This window comes from Rhinoraja longicauda, chromosome 9 (assembly GCF_053455715.1).
Source record: "Rhinoraja longicauda isolate Sanriku21f chromosome 9, sRhiLon1.1, whole genome shotgun sequence".
Classification (NCBI taxonomy): domain Eukaryota; kingdom Metazoa; phylum Chordata; class Chondrichthyes; order Rajiformes; family Arhynchobatidae; genus Rhinoraja; species Rhinoraja longicauda.
This window is the reverse complement of record NC_135961.1, coordinates 34,878,251-34,902,337: the sequence shown is the minus strand read 5'-3', so window position 1 is coordinate 34,902,337 and position 24,087 is coordinate 34,878,251. Positions and strand designations below refer to the sequence as shown.

At 40.8% G+C, this 24,087-nt stretch overlaps 1 protein-coding gene across 1 annotated transcript in view; it reads right to left on the bottom strand.

Moving 5' to 3' along the window:
* The window catches only part of slc30a6 (solute carrier family 30 member 6), a 117,443-nt gene that overhangs the window by 71,241 nt on the left and 22,115 nt on the right, over positions 1-24,087 (bottom strand). The window contains exon 4 of the mRNA XM_078405096.1: positions 22,941-23,025. Within this exon, the coding sequence (XP_078261222.1) occupies positions 22,941-23,025 (85 nt within the window). The remainder of the gene's footprint in view (positions 1-22,940; positions 23,026-24,087) is intronic.

The following is a 24,087-nucleotide window of genomic DNA, read 5'->3' as shown; positions in this document are numbered from 1 at the left end:
AGGTATTTTTAAAGTGGAGATTGATAGACTCTTGATTAGTAAGGGTGTCAAGAGTTTTGGAGAGAAGGCAGGAGAATGGAGTGGAAAGGGAAAGATAGATGAGCCATGATTGAATAGCGGAGTACACTCAATGGGCTGAATGGCCTAATTCTGCTCCGGTGACTAATAAAACATGATTTTCATTTTGGAAGGATTATGGAAGGTGCATCACTCATCCAGCTGGTCGAACACTAGTCCTCACAGCTTCTCCATACTCAGCCACAAGTGATTTGTTGCCCCAGGAGTGCCTGCATGGGGAGGAGGGGGGGAGGGTTTATGCCAGGTTCCCAACTGGGGTGCACAGCACCAAGAAGGGCAGAAGCTCACACCAGTTTCCCAGCACAGCCACAGGCAAATGCAGAAGGGGCAGGAGAGTGTGCCGTGTTCCTAGCATAGAAGACTATCATTAACACATCTCTCTACACGTTATGCTACAATGATCCATTTTAGCACTAATTCTATTCGCGATCTAATTTCTGGGAGCAAACTTTGCGCTAAGTGAGATGCCGCTGTATTAATGTTTTTTTAAACATTCGTTTTTGTCGTAAGCTTTAACATTGCAGAAAAATCTTTAATTGCAAGTTACTTTGCAAGAATATCATCTTTAGATTTAGTTGGGATATTGCTCTGGTCTTTGTTCTGGCCTTTTCACTTCTCCAGTCGTCCCCCCCCCCCCCTCTATCTTTCACTCTGAAGAAGGGTTCCAAATCGAAACGTCACCAATTATTTTTCTCCAGAGATGCGGCCTGACCCACTGAATTACCCTAGCATTTTGTGTCTCTTCGGTATAAACCAGTCGTTCAAGTTGGAAATTGCTCAAGTCTCATGCACAATGCAAGAATTCTGATCACAAAATAACCATACCACTCTGAGATGAAATTCAAAATTGCTATGTTTAGGATAGATTTTGTAAATTTAAAATAATTTCTATTATTTAAACAGGTTTTGTTGTCAGCGAGGAACACTAAACAGGCACACCTAACAAATACAATAAGATTTTATATTTAATTGGTGGTATAACTAACAGGTAGTTGGTGGTGTTAAAGTGGAGCCAGTTTTGATTGGTGATTGGCAGTGGAAAGAAAGAGCAGCTTCAGATCCCTGAGCACTAAAACCTCAGATGACCTGTCCTGGGCCCAGCACAAGGATGTAATCACAAAAAGGCACACAGCTTCTTGACTTTCTCAGTTTAACGAGATTTGGTATGTCTCCAAATACCCTTAATTTTTAATGTACAGATGTACTGTAGTAAATATTCTGACTGGTTGCCCCATGGCCTGGTAAGGCAATTCAAACACGCAGAAACCGCAAGAGGCTGCTGAAAGCAGTGGACTCAGCCCTGTCCATTATGGGCACAGTCCTTCCCACCATCAAAAGCATCTACACGAGGCGCTGCCCCAAGAAGGATCCCCGTCATCCAGGCCATGAAACCTTTTTGTTGCTACAGTTAGGCAGGAGATGCAAGAGTCTAAAGTCCCACAACACCAGATTCAGGAAGAGCTGCTTTCTTGCAAATATTACATAGAAACATAGAAAATAGGTGCAGGAGTAGGCCATTCGGCCCTTCGAGCCTGCACCGCCATTCAATATGATCATGGCTGATCATCCAACTCAGTATCCCGTACCTGCCTTCTCTCCATACCCCCTGATCCCTTTAGCCACAAGGGCCACATCTAACTCCCTCTTAAATATAGCCAATGAACTGGCCTCAACTACCTTCTGTGGCAGAGAATTCCACAGATTCACCACTCTCTGTGTGAAAAAAAACTTTCTCATCTCGGTCCTAAAAGACTTCCCCCTTATCCTTAAACTGTGACCCCTTGTTCTGGACTTCCCCAACATCAGGAACAATCTTCCTGCATCTAGCCTGTCCAACCCCTTAAGAATTTTGTAAGTTTCTATAAGATCCCCCCTCAATCTTCTAAATTCCAGCGAGTACAAGCCGAGTCTATCCAGTCTTTCTTCATATGATAGTCCCGTCATCCCAGGAATCAATCTGGTGAACCTTCTCTGTACTCCCTCTATGGCAAGAATGTCTTTCCTCAGATTAGGAGACCAAAACTGTACGCAATACTCCAGGTGTGGTCTCACCAATGCCCTGTACAACTGCAGCAGAACCTCCCTGCTCCTATACTCAAATCCCCTCGCTTAGAATGCCAACATACCATTCACTTTCTTCACTGCCTGCTGCACCTGCATGCCTACTTTCAATGACTGGTGTACCACGACACCCAGGTCCCGTTGCATCTCCCCTTCTCCTAATCGGCCACCATTCAGATAATAAAATTACGTCTTGAATTTACCTGCAAACCCTAATCCTGCCACAGCAATGGAACACCACAGTCTACTTCTTGCACTATCTTGGACTTCTTTTCTAATTTTTACACTTTAGACTTTATTTTAGAGATACATTGTGGAAACAGGCCCAACGAGTCTGTGCCAACACGCAATTACCCCGTCCGCTAGCACTAGAATTTTGTAAGTTTCTATAAGATCCCCGTCCGCTAGCACTATCTGACACACTGGGGACAATTTACAAAAGCCAAATTAACCTACAAACGTGTACATCTTTGGATTGTGGGAGGAAACCAGAGCAGCCGGAGAAAACCGACAGTCACAGGGGAACGTAAAAACTCCATACAGACAGCACCCAAAGTCAGGATCAAATTTGGATCTCTGGCGCTGTAAGGTAGCAACTCTACCACTGTGCCACTGGTGTAATTTTGCACCAATTTCATATGTTTTGCACAAACTTGTAGATTTTGTGTGTAAATCAAGTGTGATCTATATTTTTAGGTGTGTTATTCAAGTCCATGTACCTGTGATACTGCTGCTAATAAGGTTTTCATTGTACCCAAACTTCACCAAACTTGTGCATTTGACCATAAACTCAACTTAACTTGCAATGTCTCGGCCCCGACTTTAGTTTGCTCGTAAGTCACTGCTCACTAACTAAATCAAGGAGAAGTGGACAGCGGTATTGTTGCTGCCTTACAGCGTCAGAGACCTGGGTTTGATCCTGTCTATGAGTGCTGTCGGTACTGTTTTGTACGTTCCCCATGTGACTATGTGGGTTTTCTCCAAGTGCTCCAGTTTCCTTCCACAATCCAAAGACGTATAGTTTTGTAGGTTAATTTGCTTCAGTAAAATTGTTTTAAAAATGTTTTCATTGTCCCTAGTTGCGGAATAGCAGAACTGGACGGGGTGATCGCTGGTCAGTGCAGACTTGGTGGGCCAAAGGCCTGTTTCCATGCTGTGTATCTAAACTAAAGAGAATCAAGACTAAAAAACAGTAGGGAATTATTCTAATTTTCACAGATTAAAGATGGCCATTAACTAAGTTAATATTTGTGGAATGGGACGTAAAATTAAAAGTGTAGCCAGATGAAATTGTATTAGCAGCAACAGCATCCCAGCCTGCAGAATGCATTCTCCACCACAGGATGTTCAGATAAAATGTAATGGATATAATTCATGTAGTAGTTTAATGCAATTATTTTCTCTTTATCTTTAAAATCACATCTGCCAAAAACCTGTATGATTAATAAGAATCTTGCCGCATTTACTGTAATTCAGTACCACAGATGTCAGGGTAGACTAAAGACATTAGAGTAACTAAATGGCAATTAATGAATGGGAATGAGAAGCTGTCAGAACTCAAACTCATATTACAGTCTATAGCTGAGGTCACTTTCCCAGGAGGATTAATCCCTCACATACATGATACAACCACTACTGGGCATTACTGGCTTCTGAAGGAGGATAAACATTTATGTTCTTTTCGAAGGCTTTGTTGAAAAATTACCTTCTCCCCTTCCTCCTAACGTGACAGAGGGAGCTGGAGGTAGAAACAGAATTGTCAAGTAGGTACTTTTGAATCAGAATTTTCAAATGATCATGAAAGCAATGACACAGGTGTTCTAGAGGACAAAATGATTGATCAGGCTTGTAGAAAAATAGAGTGCTCTCCATGGAGGGAGATGGAGCACGAAAGAGGCGAGGGGAAGGGCAAGAGAGCGAGCTGGAGGGAAGAGCAAGAGAACGGGAGAGAGAAATGGGGGAGAGAGAGATGGAGAGAGAGGCGGGGGAGGGGGAGAAAAAGAAGGGTATGGGATGAGAGCACGAAAAAGAGATGGGGGAGAGAAAGCGAGAGAGAGGGGGAGCAAGATTGGGGAGGGAGGAGAGATGAAAGGGGAGTGGTGGGGGAAGAGAACAAGTGAGAGATAGGGGAAGGAGAGAGTGAGAGAGAAAGAGGTGGGGGAAAGAAAGAGTGACAAAGTGAGGGGAGTAAGAGAGAGTGATGGATTGAGGGGGGTAACGGAGAGCAAGAGAGTGATGTGAGAGAAGAGAGAGTGAGAAAACAATGGTACAATACAAGGTGACAAATCAACTGTATTTGATGGCACACCCTGTAATTTGTTGAAAGAACTCATGAGAGGAGATACCAGACATTTGGCCACAAGTTTTCAATTCACTTCACGGTAATAAAAAAGTTCAGAGTAGTTGTGAAGGATGGTCCTTGTGTCATTGAATTTACCCACAACCAAAGCTTGAGATACAATTAGAAACAATTTAGAAATGCACTGCTTAATCAACATGAGCTAGTAAAGATACAATAAAAATACACCATGTATTTCAAATTCAACATTGCATTAAGAACTGGATAGATGAACTGGAAGCACAAATTGAAAGCATCGGATAGTGTAAATTAAATTTATGATGATAAAGTACTTGAAACTCAAAAAAAGAAACTGAAAGTCTGTGGTACAAGATATTTATCTGTGCCAAAAAAGATTGAATGAACTGTAAAGGAGCTAGAGTTAACAATTGGATTGTAAATGGATTAGAGCTGGTGAGGTCAGTGCTGAGCCACATTTGTTCCCATTATTGCAAGTCATGTTTATTGCCATTCACACAAGAACCATGCAGCTTGGAGCAGCATAGGAGGCACAAATTATACAGAAATTAATTATATTTAATTTTTTAAAGGAGACTGCAAAAAAGATATGAGTGTACAAAGGATCTCAATCTGAAACGGTCACATATTGATGTTCTCCAGAGATGCTGTCCGACCCGAGTTATTCCAGCACTTTGTGCACTTTTGTGCATTAATCAGCATCTGCAGTTCTTGGTTTCTACATGAGTGCAAATATATAATTAGCAAAAGAAAAAATCAAATCCATGGCGGTGCAAGATGTGGGCCACAGTGTCAAGGGTTGTGTAAGTTAGTTCAAGAATCTGATATTACAGGAAAGTAACTGTTCCTGAAACTGGTGGTGTGGAATTTCGGGCTGTTGTACCTCCTTACTAGAAGCAGCGCTCCATGACTTTAGACTTTAGAGATGCAGCGCAGAAACAGGCCCTTTGGGCCACCGAGTCCACGCCGAACAGCGATCACCCATGCACTAGTTCTATCCTACATACTAGGGACAATTTACAGAAGCCAATTCACCTACAAACCTGTACCTCTTTGGAATGTAGGAGGAAACTGGAGCTCCAGGAGAAAACCCATGTGGTCACAGGGAGAATGTGCAAACTCCACCAGACAGTATCCGTAGTCAGGATTGAACCCAGGACTCTGGTACTGTAAGGCAGCAACGCTACTGCTGCGCCACTGTGCTGCCACCATGTAGATTCTTTTGATGTAGGGGAGGGCTGTGCATTCAATAGACCGATTTGAGTTTACCACTCTGCAGCCTCCTGTTCTGTGCATTGGAATTGTATATCAGATCATGAGGGGAGAGGTGAGGGGGGGGGGGAGGAGAGAGGAGATGGTGGGGGGGGGGGGGGGGGTGGAGGAAGAGGCTAGAATTGTCAAGTCTAAATTTAATGTGGAGGACTTTCAAATTAAATGTAAGAAAAGACAATATGGGGCATAAGTGAAGAGAGACACCTAGGGGCTCAAACACTTAATTCCATTAAAATATGAGTGGAAGCAAGAAAGAAATGCATTTCATACGTAAAAGAATGAGATTTTTAAAAAACTTTGTTTTTCTCAAAAAATATTTGGTTTGGACAATACAATTTCATCTGTTTGTGGAGTCCATGTTCAGGAAACATAAAATAGTACAGCACACTTGAACAGGCGAAAGAGAGAGGTATCAAAGGGATGCACAGAGGCTAAGTGAGTGGGCAAAAGTACTGGCAAATGGAGTATAACGTGGAAAAATGTAAAACTGTTCATTTCAATAGAAATAATTAAAAATACAATCAAAACAGTGAAAGTTTCAGAGTTCCAAGGTGCAAAGGGACCTAGTTATCTGAATATATGATTTTCAAATGACAACTGTAAGTTACTTAGAAAAGCTAAAAGGATGCCATAGTTTATCGGTAGGGGCATTGAATACTAAACCAGGGGGATGGTATGCTTCAGTTATGGAGGACATTTTTGATTCCATATTGAAAAATTGTGTACAGCATTTGTTTCCATCTTTTGGGGAGGATATAAATGCATTGGAATTCATTCAGAGATAGTTTACGTGACTATTGCCTTGAAGAGGTAGGTTTTTGTATGGGGAAAGATTGCATGTGTCAGGCTTGAACCTGCAGAGGTTAGAAGAATGAGAAGGGACTTGATTGTAACATTGAAGGTCCTGTGGATGAAGATACATCCTCTTGTGGAAAAACCTAAATTGCCGGAAGAGATTTTATTTTTCTCTTAGAAGTTTGTGAGTCTTTGGAACCTCTAACAGGTGGTGTGAGCACAGTCTTTGAATATTTAGAAGGCATATAGCAGATATTTGATAGGCAAAGGGCTGAAAGTGGAATTGAGGATACAATTGGACCAGTCATCTATATAGTAAAACTCGTTTGTTTGTTCCTGAACTACTGCTAAAACGGTACACAATAGCACAACAATTTTAGGCCCACCTTACTCACCGTTGTCCCTTTGGTGCTAATGGAAGAAGTTTCATTGAAATCGGTGTTATATTTTAAAAGTTATTCACATTTTGAAGCTTAAATCTATCTCATAGGGAAAGAGGGGGGAGGGAAGGAAGGGGATACGGGGGGTTGGAGTGGGGGGAAGGGGAAGGGGAGGGGAAGGGCGGTGGAGGGAGGGGGGAGGGGGAGGAGGGGGAGGGGGAGGAGGGTGGAGGGGGAGGAGGGTGGAGGGGAGGGAGGAGAGGGTGCTGCACCAATGCAGGAGAGGTTTGGGCCCAATAATGATCTAGTAACCTTAAAAAATGGTGGAGGAGAAAGCTTGAGGGATCACTCCTGATTCATAAGACTCATATTTTAATGGGCAATAACTCAATTTGAAGTGGAAGAGCAGACCTACCAACATTTGATTTTACAAATTCATAATTTTTATGTCCAAAATTCAGAAATTTACATCAAAATTCATAATATGGCGCGTAATGCATCTTTTCAGCAAAAAAAGGTATGCACGCCAAATGCGCGTACGCGTTGCGATACATTCATGTGTGAAAAACGACTATTATTTCCAACAGTCTGTAGTTTTTGGACTACATGTACAATGTCAGGCTTATCATGAGTACATTCTGCTATTTATAGAAAGGTTATTGAACAGAGATACTTTTTGCGACACAAAGAAAAAATCGTTTAAAATTTTTTTTTGGTTTTTCCTTACACAACCCGATTCTCTTGGTATTGAATAAAAGAACAATGGTCATAAAATGTATAGACTAAGTTATGAAGAAAGGGTTGATATATGCGACTCGATTAAGCATACGGAAGTACTTGTTGAAGTAAATTCGCACATTAATCGATAATCAGCCCAAATAGGTGGTAATTGGCTTTTCTGCTGTGTTTTATATTTTAACCCCGTCTTAATTAATTAATAATAGTTATATAATCTTACACTTAAATTTAATATTTACTCATTACAGTTCCACCACTGATTTTCTGGCACTCTTGGTTCCAGAGCTTTGCTGGTTTATCCAGCCGGCCAAGGAAGTCGGCTATGGGGATGGATGTGCTGGCTCCAGCTGGGCTGGAGTTCCAGAGCCCTGGCCGCAGGTTGCAAATTCAACCCACCGAACGGCCATGGAAGTCCCGATGAGGTTGAGATTGGCTGCCTTGCCCAGCCTAGGTGCCACATTTTCGGGGAGACTTCCACGGCACGGGGGATTTCTCGCGGAACCCCTAGTGACCTCTAGCGGCCGAATTGATAAATTGTAATTACCGACTGTTTTGCGGAAATCTGCGAGGCGAAATCGGAATGGTGGAAATGAAATAAGAAAGTGGAAACTTTCTGCCAAATTTCAGAAGGGTTGGGAGGGATGCAAGAGGGAAGGTGAAAATAAAATACAAGAGACAATGAGGTGTGTAGCAAATAAGAGAACATATAAGTGGCAATCTGCCAATAAAAATATACCAAGAAAAAATGTAGAAGGTGAGAGATAAAAGCAAATACATAGGAAAGAAAAGAAAATACTGAAAGTGAACTATTCATAGATGGAAGAAAATAGAATGGCATTAAATAAAACTCAAGGATACAAGACAGAATAATGGGGAACGAATCATGGAAAAATATGGGATTACGAGAGAGAAACAATTAAAATGCAAGAGAGGAACTATATAAGGTAAGGGGAATAAAGTCCTCCAACAGTGAAAGACAAAATTGTGAGCAAGTTGTGCTAGTAATGGTGAGACAAAAAGTATGAAATTAAAAACGTAACATAAATTTTACCGATTACATCAAGAAAAGGCAGCCAGCACAGACAAACAAAATGAAAGCAAATACACAAAGGTATGGGGAGAAGGCAGGAAGGCTCATATTTTAGTGTACAGTAATCCCATTTGAAGTGGAAGATGGAAATGTTTCTTTATACGAGAGGTAAGGTGGCAACAGAATGCGATGGAAACTCAGACGAGAAATACGGATGAACATCCAGAGAAAACCTGTGTAGGTACCGAAGATAGACACAAAAAGCTGGAGTAACTCAGCGGGACAGGCAGCATCCCTGGAGAGAAGAAATAGGTAATGTTTCTTTATGGTCTCGACCCGAAATGTCACCCATTCCTTCTCTCCAGAGATGCTGCCTGTCCCGCTGAGTTACTGCAGCTTTTTGTGTCTATCTTCGATTTAAACCAGCATCTATAGTTCCTTCCTACACCTGCGTAGGTACAGCAGTCTGTCCTTAAATGCAAAACAGCAAGATGAACAGAGAGCACTTGAATCAAATTGCTCTGAAAACACACAATACAAGGAGTGATAGGAGTAAATAATAGTGTATAAACAGTGTAAATTGCATGGTAAAAATATTATTTCCCAAAAGGCATTACTAGTTGTAACAATCAGCAATTCTGGGAAATTAAATAAATAATTTTGATCAATGCTCAAGCCCAAGGAAGCAAAGCAAGTAAATCTATCTTTTAAGGTGAAAATTACTTGTTATTTTTGTGTAATCTCATCCTCTTCAGGGTTGCATAGATGTTCTTCCTAGAATATCGTCTCACTGCTCAAATCTTGAACAGTCTTACTGGGTTTCAAGCTATTTTATAATCTCCCCCATACACAGCAACATTCCTGAGTGATGAAGTGTCAATAGCTGATTGAAATCAGAAGTCAAAAGGATCACGTGTGCATACTGCAGGTAACCATTACCGGATTGTGTAGTAGATGCTCTTTTGTATGAGATCTCTCGGGATCAATGACTGTGGTTTTACTGGTTAATGGTTTTGAATTGGGTGCCAATTGTTCTTTTGAAAACAACCTCTTCAAACAATCAGATTGTGGTTAATTGCATTGTTGGTCCTTGGGGTGTTCAAAATTTGGGTGTGTATTTCAAAATCAAATTTATTGCATCAATTCTACTTCTGCTTTACATTTATTTCCATTTTCCATATCCATTGTCCTTGTAACCATGAGTAACGCATTGACTTTGTATGTTCTATTATTACAATATTAAAAAACTTTGCATGTTCTTTCAATTACTATATAAAAAAACACAAAGCGGTGGAGCAACTCAGCGGGTCAGACAGCAACTCTGGAGAACATGGTTAGGCGGGTTTGGCAGCATAAACCAGCATCTGCAGTTCCTTCCGACACATGGATAGGCGAATTTTTGGGTGACCTGAAATGTCGCCTAACCGTATTCTCCAAAGATGCTGCCTGAATCGCTGAGTTACTTCCGCACTTTGTGTATTTTATGTAAGCCAGCATCTGCAGTTCCATGTTTCTAAGTTACATAGATACAAAGACAATAGGTGCAGGAGTAGGCCATTTGGCCCTTCGAGCCAGCACCGCCATTCAATACAACCAGTACCCCAGTCCTGCCTTCTCCCCATATCCCTTGATTCCACTAGCTCTAAGAGCTCTATCTAACTCTTTTTTGAATGGATCCAGTGAATCGGCCTCCACTGCCTTCTGAGGCAGAGAATTCTACAAATTCACAATTCTGTGTGTGAAAAAGTTTTTCCTCATCTCAGTTCTAAATGGCCTATGCCTTATTCTTAAACTGTGGCCCCTGGTTCTGGACTCCCCCAACATCGGGAACATGTTTCCTGCATCTAGCGTGTCCAATCCCTTAATAATTTTATATGTTTCCATAAGATTCCCTCTCATCCTAAATTCCAGTGAATACAAGCCTTGTAGCTCCATTCTTTCATCATATGACAGTCTCGCCATCCTGGGAATTAACCTCGTGAACCTACGCTGCATTCCCTTGATAACAAGAATGTCATTCCTCAAATTAAATCAAAACTCCACACAATACTCCAGGTGTGGTCTCATCAGAGCCCTGTACAACTGCAGAAGGACCTCTTTGCTCCTATACTCAACTCCTCTCGTTATGAAGGCTTTCTTAACTGCTTGTACCTGTATGCTTAGTTTCAGTGGCTGATGTACTAGAACACCCAGGTCTTGTTGTACTTCCCCTTTTCCTAACCTGACACCATTCAGATAATAATCTGCTTTCCCGTTCTTGCCTCCAAAGTAGATAACCTCACATTTATCCACATTATACTGCATCTGTCATGCATCTGCCCACTCACCCAACCTGTCCAAGTCACTCTGCATCCTCAGAGCCTCCTCTTCACAGTTTACACTGCCACCCAGCTTTGTGTCATCTGCAAATTTGCTAATGTTACTTTTAATTCCTTCATCTAAATCATTAACGTATATTGTAAATAGCTGCGGTCCCAGCACCGAGCCATGCGGCATTCCATTGCCTGTCATTCTGAAAGTGACCCGTTAATCCCTACTCTTTGTTTCCTGTCTGCCAACCAATTTTCTATCCATGTCAATACCCTACCCCCAATACCACTAATCTCATGTGGGACTTTATCAAAGGCTTTCTTAAGTCCAGGTACACTACATCCACTGGCTCTCCCTTGTCCATTTTACTTGTTGCATCCTCAAAAAATTTCAGAAGATTTGTCAAGCATGATTTCTCCTTCATAAATCCATGCTGACTTGGACCGATCCTGTTACTGCTATCCAAATGCGCCGCTATTAATAATTAATGATTAGTAATTAGTAAATTGATAATCAACTCCAGCATCTTCCCCACCACCGATGTCAGGCTAACTGGTCTATATTCCCTGCTTTCTCTCTCCCCCCTTTCCTGAAAAGTGGGATAAGATTAGCTACCCTCCAATCTACAGGTTGATGAAAATTACATTTGTTTATTCATATGAAAGAGGTAATAACGGCGCATTTGGATAGCAGTAAAAGGATTGGTCCAAGTCAGCATGGATTTATGAAGGGGAAATCCTGCTTGATTAATCTTCTGGAATTTTTTGAGGATGTGACAAGTAAAATGGATGAAAGAGAGCCAGTGGATGTAGTGTTTCTAGACTTTCAGAAAGCCTTTAATAAGGCCCCACGCAGGAGGTTGGTGAGCAAAATTAGAGCACATGGTATTGGGGGTAGGGTATTGACATGGATAGAGAATTGGTTGGCAGACAGGAAGCAAAGAGTAGGAATAAACGGGTCCTTTTCAGAATGGCAGGCAGAGGCGAGTGGAGTGCCCCAAAGCTCGGTGCTGGGGCCGCAGCTATTTACAATATATATTAATGATTTGCATGGTGGAATTAGAAGTAACACTAGCAAGTTTGCAGATGACACAAAGGTGGGTGGCAGTGTGAACTGCGAAGTGAATGTTAGGAGGGTGCAGGGTGACTTGGACAGGTTGAGTGAGTGGGCAGATGCATGGCAGATGTAGATAAATGTGAGGTTATCCACTTTGGCAGCAAAAAACAAGGAGGCAGATTATTATCTCAATGGTGTCAGATTAGGTAAAGGAGAAGTGCAACGAGACCTTGGTGTCCTTGTACACCAGTCACTGACAGTAAGCGTGCAGGTACAGCAGGCAGTGAAGAAAACTAATGGCACGCTGGCCTTCATAACGAGAGGATTTGAATATAGGAGCAAAGAGGTCCTTCTGCAGTTGTATAGGGACCTGGTGAGACCACATCTGGAGTATTGTGTGCAGTTTTGGTCTCCTAATTTGAGGAAGGGCGTCCTTGCTTTTGAGGCTGTGCAGCGTAGGTTCACGAGGTTAATCCCTGGGATGGAGGGGTTGTCATATGAAGAAAGATTGGAAAAACTGGGCTTGTATTCACTGAGTTTAGAAGGATGAGAGGGGATCTTATAGAAACGTATAAAATTATAAAAGGACTGGACAAGCTAGATGCACGAAAAATTTTCCCAATGTTGGGGGAGTCCAGAACCAGGGGCCACAGTCTAAGAATAAAAGGGAGGCCATTTAAAACTGAAGTGAGAAGGAACTTTTTCACCCAGAGAGTTGTGAATTTGTGGAATTCTCTGCCACGGAAGGCAGTGGAGGCCAATTCACTCGATGAATTTAAAAGAGGGTTAAGTTAGATAGAACTCTTGGGGTTAATGGAATCAAGGGATATGGGGAGAAGGCAGGCACAGGTTACTGATTGTGGATGATCAGCCATGATCACAATGAATGGTGGTGCTGGCTCGAAGGGCCAAAAGGCCTCCTCCTGTACCTACTTTCTATGTTTCTATGAAAGATTTATCCAACCACATTAAATTAGATGAGTATGTACAATTTTAGAGACTCATATTTATGCAAACTCCTGTTACTGCTGACTCATCTCCCCTATTCCATCAATAAGCTGTTAAATAACCAAGGTATCATATTGACCTCAGAAAGGTAGCAGATTTATTGAGCCTCTGTAAGCTTTGGACACATGATCACCGGTGCCATATCGGATCTCCTTTTCCACTGAGCAGAGATTAGAAGGGATGTTGCATTTTTTTAAAATGTAAGTTTCGTGAATATCCGTGAATCTTTTCCTCCATCCAATTGGTAATCCCTCGTGTAACTGAGCATGGAATAATTTGCCTATTTCAGAAGGTGCCTGCTCCAGGGCCTGACTGAAACCTCAATGTTGCAGATGTTGGCCTCGGAGAGGAAGCTGACGTTGATTTGTTTGCCAATGAATTTAACATATTGACCCTCTCCAGGGTCAGGTCTAAGTAAGCATTGGAGTACAATGGGCTGTGTCATCGAGTAAACCATCTGTTTTTTTCTTCAGATAGCCAAAGACTGCACTGGTGCAATGAAGGTGATGGTGAATTTCACCATCTACAGTGCACTCCATAATGTTTGGGACAAAAACCCATCATTTATTTATTTGCCTCTGTGCTCCACAATTTGAGATTTGTAATAGGAAAAGATGACATGTAATTAAAGTGCACATTATCAAATTTTAATAAGGCCATTTTTATACATTTTGGTTTCACCATGTAGAAATTACAGCAGTGTTTATACATAGTCTCCCTATTTTAGGGCACCATAATGTTTTGGACACAGCAATGTCATGTAAATGAAAGTAGTCATGTTTAGTATTTTGTTGCATATCCTTTGCATGCAATGACTGCTTGAAGTCTGTGATTCATGGACATCACCAGTTACTGGGTGTCTTCTCTGGTGAAGCTCTGCCAGGCCTGTATTGCAGCTTACGCTTGTTTTGGGGGCTAGTCCTCTTCAGTTTTCTCTTCAGCATATAAAAGGCATGCTCAATTGGGTTCAGATCGGGTGATTGACTTGGTCACTCAAGAATTGACCATTTTTTAGCTTTCAAAAACTCCTTTGTTGACTAGCAGTATGTTTGGGATCATTGTCTTGATGTAGAATGAACCGCCGACCAATGTGATTGAGGCATTTGTTTGAACCTGAGCAGATAGGATGTGTCTATACTCTTCAGAATTCATTATGCTACTACCATCAGCAGTTGTATCATCAATGAAGATAAGTGAGCCAGTACCTTCAGCAGCCATACATGCCCAGGCCATAACACCCCCACCACCATGTTTCACAGATGAGGTGGTATGCTTTGGATCTTGGGCAGTTCCTTCTCTCCTCCATACTTTGCTCTTGCCATCACTCTGAATAAAGTTAATTTTCGTCTCATCTGTCCACATGACCTTTTTCCAGAACTGTGGTTGCTCTTTTATGTACTTCTTGGCAAACTGTAACCTGGCCATCCTATTTTTGCAGCTAACCAGTAGTTTGCATCTTGCAGTGTAGCCTCTGTATTTCTGTTCATGAAGTCTTCTGCGGACAGTGGTCATTGACAAATCCGCACCTGACTCCTGAAGAGTGTTTCTGATCTGTCGGACAGGTGTTTGGGGATTTTTCTTTATTATAGAGAGAATTCTTCTGTCATCAGCTGTGGAGGTCCTCCTTGGCCTGCCAGTCCCTTTGTGATTAGTAAGCTCACCAGTGCTCTTTTTCTTCTTAATGATGTTTCAAACAGTTGATTTTGGTAAGCCTAAGGTTTGGCTGATGTCTCTAACAGTTTTATTCTTGTTTCTCAGTCTCATAATGGCTCCTTTGACTTTCATTGGCACAACTTTGGTCCACGTGTTGATAAACAGCAATAAAAGTTTCCAAAGGTGATGGAAAGACTGGAGGAAAGAGAGCTGTTGGTGCTGAGAGCTCTCTTATACCTGCATTAAGGAGGTAATTAAACACACCTGAGCAATTACAAACACCTGTGAAGCCATGTGTCCCAAACATTATGGTGCCCTGAAATGGGGGGGACTATGTATAAACACAGCTGTAATTTCTACATGGTGAAAACAAAATGTATAAAAATGGCCTTTAATAAAATCTGACAATGTGGACTTCAACCACGTATTTTTTTCTATTACAAATCTCAAACTGTGGAGTACAAAGGCAAATAAATACATGATGGGTCTTTGTCCCAAACATTATGGAGAGCACTGCACATCTGCCGTCGCTGAAAGGGGCTCCTAAAATGTAGAAAGTTGCCATCTGTCTTTGCTCTGACTCTCCATCGACTAATCTTTCCTTCTCTGACTCCACCAGCAGTAAAAATATCACTTTCCTCTACTTGGACATAACTCTGTACCTTTATTCTGGAACCACGACTACATCATCAGAAGCACTTCCACAAATAGGGCAAATAACTAAAGCAGCTCGTACATGGAGTTTCCAAATTTATTCAACATATAGATGGTCTGCCATTAGTACTATTCTTCTCAAATTATTAGATTTGGAATGTGGAAGTCTGCAGCCAATATTTTCCATAGGTAGACACAAAATGTTGAAGTAACTCAGGCAGCATCTCTGAAGTCAAGGAATAGGTGGTGTTTTAGGTCGGAACCCTTCCTTAGACTAAAAGATAAAGGTGGGCGGGAAGAGGAAAAACTGGATGCAAGAAAAGGCCAGAACAAATCTGGGCCGGCAACAAATTGATTCCTGGGATGGCAGGACTTTCATATGAAGAAAGACTGGATAGACTCGGCTTGTACTCGCTGGAATTTAGAAGATTGAGGGTGGATCTCATAGAAGCTTACAAAATTCTTAAGGGGTTGGACAGGCTAGATGCAGTAAGATTGTTCCCGATGTTGGGGAAGTCCAGAACAAGGGGTCACAGTTTAAGGATAAGGGGGAAGTCTTTTAGGACCGAGATGAGAACGTTTTTTTTCACACAGAGAGTGGTGAATCTGTGGAATTCTCTGCCACAGAAGGTAGTTGAGGCCAGTTCATTGGCTATATTTAAGATGGAGTTAGATGTGGCCCTTGTGGCTAAAGGGATCAGGGGGTATGGAGAGAAGGCAGGTACGGGATACTGAGTTGGATGATCAGCCATGATAATATGAATGGCGATGCAGGCTCGAAGGGCCGAATGGCCTACTCCTGCACCTATTTTCTATGTTTCTAAATGATCTCAGGAAGATCCAGAATACATTAGTATATTGTTTATTGTTAATAATTTTGTTCACAATACCAATTACAAGATTAGATGTATAGGTAGCAAAATCAAGTAGAGGCACCTTTTGTCATTAATTTATTGGTTAGTCCGTCAATCATTGCATTTCATCTCCATCTCCACAGTCAGTCATTATAGTGTTAAATTTACATTGTTTAATGTCTCTGGAATTGACATTCTGTGCAAGAATGTTTGCTGCAAGAATGAGAGTATTGATAAAAACATGAACCAGAGCTTTTGTTCCAACAAGCCAGTTCAATTTGTACAGTCATACAAACTTCTTCCTTTATAAAAAAAAGTCCTCTAGGTGGATGAATTAGTGCAGATTAAAATGCTTTTACCTCTACAAAAGAAACCACACCCCGAGACATTAGTCTAGGTTTATTCAATTCAACTAACTGCACTCCACAAATACTGTTCTTGAAAGGGAAGTCCTGGAAATATAACATTCTGTTGCATTTATTTATCTTATGTCCAACTTCAATTTATCTGTACTTCAATTACATGGTGCTAATTATTTTGAAAACATCTTTACAACTAAAGAGATTTAAAATATAGCAGGAATTCCCAGTCTACACCATTTACTAGAGTTCACAACATTTCCCCACAAATTCTTCCATGTTATACAATAGTAAAATATCACAAATTATGTGGAATGTAAACTGAGTTTCCATGTTATAATTCTGTAATTTAAAAAAAAATCCAGTTTGCACTCCTCACTGCTATTTTTTTGCACCTCGGGATAAAATGAATCCGTGTTTTGCGTTTTACACCTCTTTGCAGAATTTTGAGAGAAACAAATAGGTTTTTTTCTGAGCACGAGGATGTTTCTATACATTTTATAAAACTATGGAATATACAATTATTTTAATTTATTAAGAAAATGACAACTGTGTATTAATATGAAGTGTTTAGTTAGCGTGGTGGATTAGACAGTAATTCTGAATGCCTCTATGTGTGCAATAGCCATTTTCACCACATGAATTTGAACCCTAAAGGGCCTGTCCCAGTTTGGCGATTTTTAAGGTGACTGCCGGTGACTGTCAAAGTCGTAGCAGATCGCCGAAAAACCTTTGATTTTTTTAACCCTACGACAATGCCTACGACAAGCTACGACAAGCTACCACCAAGGTGACGGCAAGCTACGACAACCGGCAACCCACGATAAGAAAATGGTACCAGTCAGTATATCTATCTCACAAAAAAGGCACGAGGATTGTAGGAGAAAACACAATTCCTATTTCACACAATATTCATCCATTTGACAATTGTGGGCGGATAGAATTATCACTCGGATGCAGCATGTCTTTGTTTCATTTCCCAAGGGCAAATATATGCCAAGATCATCTAGGATCAACCATTACACAACTACACGTGACTGCCGTGCTCTGCTCGGCTGCTTTGCATGACAAACCTCGCATGAGAAAAAACTATTCGACAGCAACGTCGATCCACACAAGGTGCTCATTCGCGATACTTACCTGACCCATGAAAGAATGGAGATTTCCCGCTTTACGCAAAGTGGTCATTTTGGGACAAGTAGACTTCAGAGATACAGCATGGAAACAGACCCTTCGGCTCACGTAGTCCACGCCGACCAGCGATCATCCCATACACTAGCACTATCCTACATACTAGGGACAATTTACAATTTTACTGAAGCCAATTAACCTATACACCTGAGACAGACACAAAAGCTGGAGTGATTCAAAGCGCCAGGCAGCATCTCTGGAAAAAAGGAATCGGTGACGTTTCGGGTCGAGACCATTTTCAAAAGTCACCTATTCCTTTTCTCCAGAGATGCTGCCTGAATACAGCTTTTTGTGCCTGTCTTCGGTTTAACCAGCATCTGAAATTAAATTATTTGATTTTGTTTTATTTTGTTTTATTGGTCAAAATAAATGAAATTAAAATATTTGAAAAAGAGAAGCCATGAGAAACTACTCTGAAATACAATAACTTCAAACATCAACCTTTGGTCAAAATGTCCAAAATTTACTTTATTCAAACAAACAAAATTCTTATAAAAGGTCGATCAGCACCGGCGACAACCAAATTCACCTAGCGACAACCTACGACAGCGCCCAGGACAAGCTACGATCATTGGCGCCAAGCTAGCTGTCGCCGAAAAATGTAGAACAGAATAAAATTTCTGCGACGTCCTGAGATCTGTTACGACTCATTGGAGACGACTCACGACCATGCCCGCGACACACCGCGACTCACGACCATGCCCGCGACACCCCCGCGACTCACGACCATCCCCGCGACAATCCCGCGACACACCGCGACTCACGACCATGCCCGCTACACCCCCGCAACACACCGCGACACCCCGCGACTCATGACCATGCCCGCGACACCCCGCGACTCACCGCGACACACGACCATGCCCGCGACACCCCGCGACTCACGACCATGCCCGCGACACCCCCGGTGAATGTACGGCGACAGCCTTGTTGCCGGCAGTCGCCTTAAAAATCGCCGAACTGCGACAGGCCCTTAATGAGTTGTCACCTTTACTACGTCAAAAATTATTTCCTAAAAACAAATGGAACCAAAATACATTCTGCAGCACAGCTGGTCGTACTATTTCATGGCAGAATTACATATTAAGTTGAAAGCAACGAAGAAATAAATTCTTAAAATGAGATCAAATATGGGTAAAGGCCTCCAATTCAGGCCTTAAAAAAACTTTTCCAAGTTTGGTATTGGTATTGGTATAATTGGTATTACTGTCCCGAATCTTACAATCGCAACTGAAGTTAGATAACAAGGCAGTAAAAACAGTTTCTTTCCCTGGGCCATAAGAACTGTGAATGGAAAGTGACTCTCACTTTCGTTGCACTTTTTTAAATATATACAACATCTTAGGTGCAAAACTCATTTATTATGTATTCGTTTTTATTGGTTTTTATTGATATTGGTACTTGTTGTGTTGGTTCCTATGTTTGTGCGATTGTTTTTGAAAGATTTGCACTGTCGCACTGTTTCAGATGTAGCACTTCTAATTTCGTTGTACTGTTCATACAATGACAATAAAGGCATATTATTATTATTATTCATGCTTAACTGCATTCCAACAGCAAGAATCACATTGCCCATCAATCTTCTCTGCTGACAGCACAGCCAACAGAATCATTCAATTTTGCTAACTATGTTCCATTGATCGCATTTATTTCAATTTCAGCAGACATTTTACACTATGAGTAAACTCTCAAATAACGCAGGAGACACAAGGAACTGCAGTTGCTGGTTTATACAAAAATGATACAAAGTGCTGGTCAGGTAGCATCTCTGGAGGGCAGCACAGTGGCATAGCGGTAGAGCTACTGCCTTACAGTGCCAGAGACACAGGTAGGATCCTGACTACGAGTGCTGTCTGTAGGGAGTTTGTAGGTTCTCCCCATGACCTCCGTAAGTTTTCTCCGAGTGCTTGGCTTTCTCCCACATTCCAATGATGTGCAGAATTGTAGGTCAATTTGGCTTCTCTAAATTGCCCCATGTGTGTAGGATAACGTAGAATTAGTTTCCGGGTGATCGTTGGTTGATATGGACTGAGTTGGCCGAAGAGCCGGTTTTCACGATGTATCATTAAACTAACTTAGTCTCAATGTTGTGCATCTATCAAATCTATCCTCAATTTTCTTTTTGCTCCAAGTAGAATACCAGCTTCCCCAATCTAAAATTATAGTTAAATATTCCACCCCTGGAACCATTAATTCAATCCAAAAAAAGGGTATAAATACTTTCCCTGAAGCCACACCGCACTTTATATATCAGATTGTGCACCGGTAAGATTATCTGGACACAGGTGGGTGCAAATAAGAAGATCTCAGACCCTAATGATGGATCTACTCTTCCAGACTCCATTAGTGATCATAAGCAACTGGGTAATTATCAACAAAGAACTTAAATTCACAAACCTAAATTTACATGTTCACTTATCTCCAAATTTCAATCAGTAAGCCATAAGGTAGAATTCTAATTTCCTTGTCCTATCACCCTATCTCCCAATGGTAACCCAAAGGAATTGTCATCATTTGGTCTTTCAATAATTGACTAGTCAAGGTATGAGTTTTCAGTTACTCGAGAACAATTGGTTTGAAGACTTTTAATTTAAAGAAATGTCAATAAAAGTCCATTCACTAACAAGAGCATGGAAATGTTGTTTTCCTCCCAAGTTGGAATGTGCAATAATTGCATGCCTTCAATTACACTCAGCAATGAGAAGTGGGGTTTAGTAATTTCTAGAAATTGCGGCAGTAGAAAACAACCTCTGATCTGAAATTGTGTGAAGTTAGAATGATGCCTCTTAGGACTATCCATTGTATGGCAACAGTATGAAGCCATGCCAAATCAATCATTTGTTTTGTTCATGGAACACCTAATCATCATTCACACTGTGTTTAGTTAATTACCTAATTAAACATATTACTTTTGTCTGAAGTAGGTACATCTGTTGATCCTGCAGTAGTTGAAGTGTTTCTAAAAAAGCACCATCTTTCCTTTTTAAACCAGCAGCTTTCCATTAGAATATACACAGAATAAACATCCATCATTAACGTAAAACATTACTGCATTAAAGGGCCTGTAAAGCTGCAGCAAGTAAGAATTTGATTGTTCTGTTAAAGGTGCTGATAACTCGTGATTCTCTGACTCTATGCAAGTCCTTACTTTCAATAGACCACTAATTTCAACGGAACATCTTACAGGGTCCATGCTAAAAGGACAACATTTTTAAATGTACACAACTCTTCTAAATTTCCTTCTCCACCTATACTGCTAAGCTACATAGCTTGTCTGAAAGCAAGCTAGAAACCAACCTACTAGTCAAATTAATTATGAATATGAAATCTGATCATTTAAGTACCTCAAAACATTTTAATTTAGAGACTTTACAACCTTCCAGTTATAAACATTGCTGAAAATGAAAATATGCTCATATTTTAACTAATTATACCATAAATTCAATCAAACGTGAGGTGATGCGAAAACCCATTTTTTAAGCAAACATTTTTGCAGGGCTTCGATAAAGGTCACTAATTATACTGAGTACACCCAAAGATAAATATTGTATAAATTAGGCACATCAAATTTTTTTTTTTGACTTGCCATTTAAATTATTTTAAAAATCACCTATAAAGGATTATTAGGTGAAATCTCATTAAGTCTAGCACACCTGCAACGTCTCTGGGGAGTTCAGCACTTAATGTTTTTATCCCTAGAGTTTTCTATTCATATTTTTAATGCATCTTCCACTAACATAATTGTATAACAACAGCTCATCTACTTGTTTATTGGAGTGGTTTTAGTTTTCCTCATTCATACAGGCAGAAAATAAAACAGCCAATTAAAAAAAATAATCATTCAATTACTATCTACTTCATAAGTCACATTCATCATCTCGTAGTTCCATACTTCAGTATTTTTAAAAAAACAGACAATACCTTCATTAACTCCTTCCTTGTCAAATATAATATTGCAGTTATTTTTTTCCCTGAGAAGTTTCTATTTCACGTAACATTTATATAGCCCAGAGGGTGGCACGAAGAGTGGGAGATCTGTTGCCTCACAGCTTTAGAGAAGCTGGTTCGATCCTGACCTTGGGTGCTCTCTGTATGGACTTTGTAAGTTCTTCCTGTGACTGCTTGTGTTTTCTCTGGGTACTCCGGTTTCCTTCCACATTCCAAAGACGTGCAGGTGTGTAGGTTAATTGACAATTAACCTACAAACCTGCACATCTGGAAGATATGGGTGGGTGACATTTTGGGTCAGGAACATTCTTCTGAAGTGTCCCAACCTGAAATGTCACTCATCTATGTTCTCCAGATGTTGCCTGACCCTTCGAAGCACTTTGTTTGCTCAGTGTTAAATGTAGCTTGGATTACCATTAAAAAGTAAGGAACTAATAATAGTGTAATAATGAAAAAGATGTGTACAACACAAACAAAAATTCTACTTAAAAGGCCAGAAAAATTCTTGCTTCACCTGAAAATCCAATGACAGCCTTTGAACTGGCATACCTGGGTAATATTTGCAAAAGAAAATGTGTGGTGTGATGAGATTTAATAGGCTATTAACTTAGTTAATAGATTAAATGAATGTATGTAAAAAACTGAGAAAACTTATCTATTGTGTTTATATATTCTTCCCTCTAAAAAAGCTGCAAGATTTTAAATGCACAATTGGCTACACACAGACACCAGACCTGTTCTAATCAATGGTCAATGAAACATAAGAAACACTTCAATTACTACTGTTTCACATTTGCACCCCCTAGATCCTGTTGGCAAGATCTTAAACTTCAACCAGTGTCGCAATGTAAAGCCATATCTTACAAATCTGAAGATTATCGCAAAAGCTGTGAGATTTCTCCACCACCACCACACCCCCCTCCCCCGCACAAAGGCACGAGAATGATCTTGGGTACAAAAATGAAAGATTTTAAGACAAAAAAAAAAAATCAGTATTCATTTCTTCGTCTGCTTTCAGCTGTTGTAAAAACAGCAATGGGTTATGAGAAGGCTAGTCTCACCATGCCAGTGGAGGAAGCAAAAAAAAAAAACACCTTTCTCACAATATGTGTTTCAGTGGCTACAATGAGAGTCTTTTTAACATTAGTTAAAAATCAAGTTGGCACATGGAGACTGATATTGACATTTGGTTCTCCAAATCAAGTGTAAAAATCAATAAAGAAGGAATTTCGTACTTACCCATACTATTTGTGGAACTGCACCACATCAGCAGAAGGCCAGTGCAAATCAAGTTCAATAATCCAAACAGCAAGATTTTCCAGGACTGTGAAGTAAAAACATTGAATTGACAGCATTGTAACTTCAATGTTACTTTTGCTTTGGGGGTCATTTTTAATGACATAAGTAATTCTACTTGTGCAATCTATTATCAATAAGGAGTGATACAGTGAAAGACTTCACATGCCATTCAAACAGCATGAGAATAGTGTGTTATATCAGGTAAATTCTTCTTCCAATGAAGCTTTAATGTTACATCAGAAATATATACAAATTCGTTATGAAAGGCCTAGATGGATTGGATGTGGAGAGGCTGTTTCCACTATTGGGCGTCTACTACCAGAGGGCACAGCCTCGGAATAAAAGGACGGACATTTAGAATAAGACTAGACCAAGTGGACCCATTGGGTCAAATCTGCATTGGTGCAGCACCCTCTCCTCCCCCCCTCCCCCCCTTCCCCTCCCTTCCTCCTCCCCTCCCTCTCCCCCTCCTCCCCTCCTCCTCCCTCTCCCCCCCTTCCCCTCCTTCCACACCCCTCCCCCTCCCATTCCATCCCCCTCAACCCCCCTTATCCTCCCTCCTCCCCCCTTACCTCACAAGGAGATAGATTTAAACTTTAAAATGTGAATAACTTTTAAAATATAACACCGATTTCAATGAAACCTCGTCCAATAGCACAAAAGGGACGATGGTGAGTAAGGTGGGCCTAAAATTGTTGCGCTATCGTGTACCGTTTTGGCTGTAGTTCAGGTACAAACAAACAAACAAATTAGTTTTAGTATATAGAGGAAGAGGAATTTCCTTAACCAGAGGGTGGTGAATTTGTGGAATTCATTGCCACAGACAGCTGTGGAGGCCGTCATTGGGCATTTTTAAGGCAGAGATCGATTGATTCTTGATTAGTCAGGAATATCCTATTTGTTCATAAGTTATAAGTTAGTCAGGGCATCAAAGTTATGGGGAGGGCAGGAGAATAGGATTGAAAGCGAAAAATAAATCACCCATGATCGAACGGCAGAGCACACTCGATGGGCCGAATAACCTAATTCTGCTCCTGTCATATAATCATTCAAGAATTTAAAATTTTCATTAACTGTGTGCATAAAA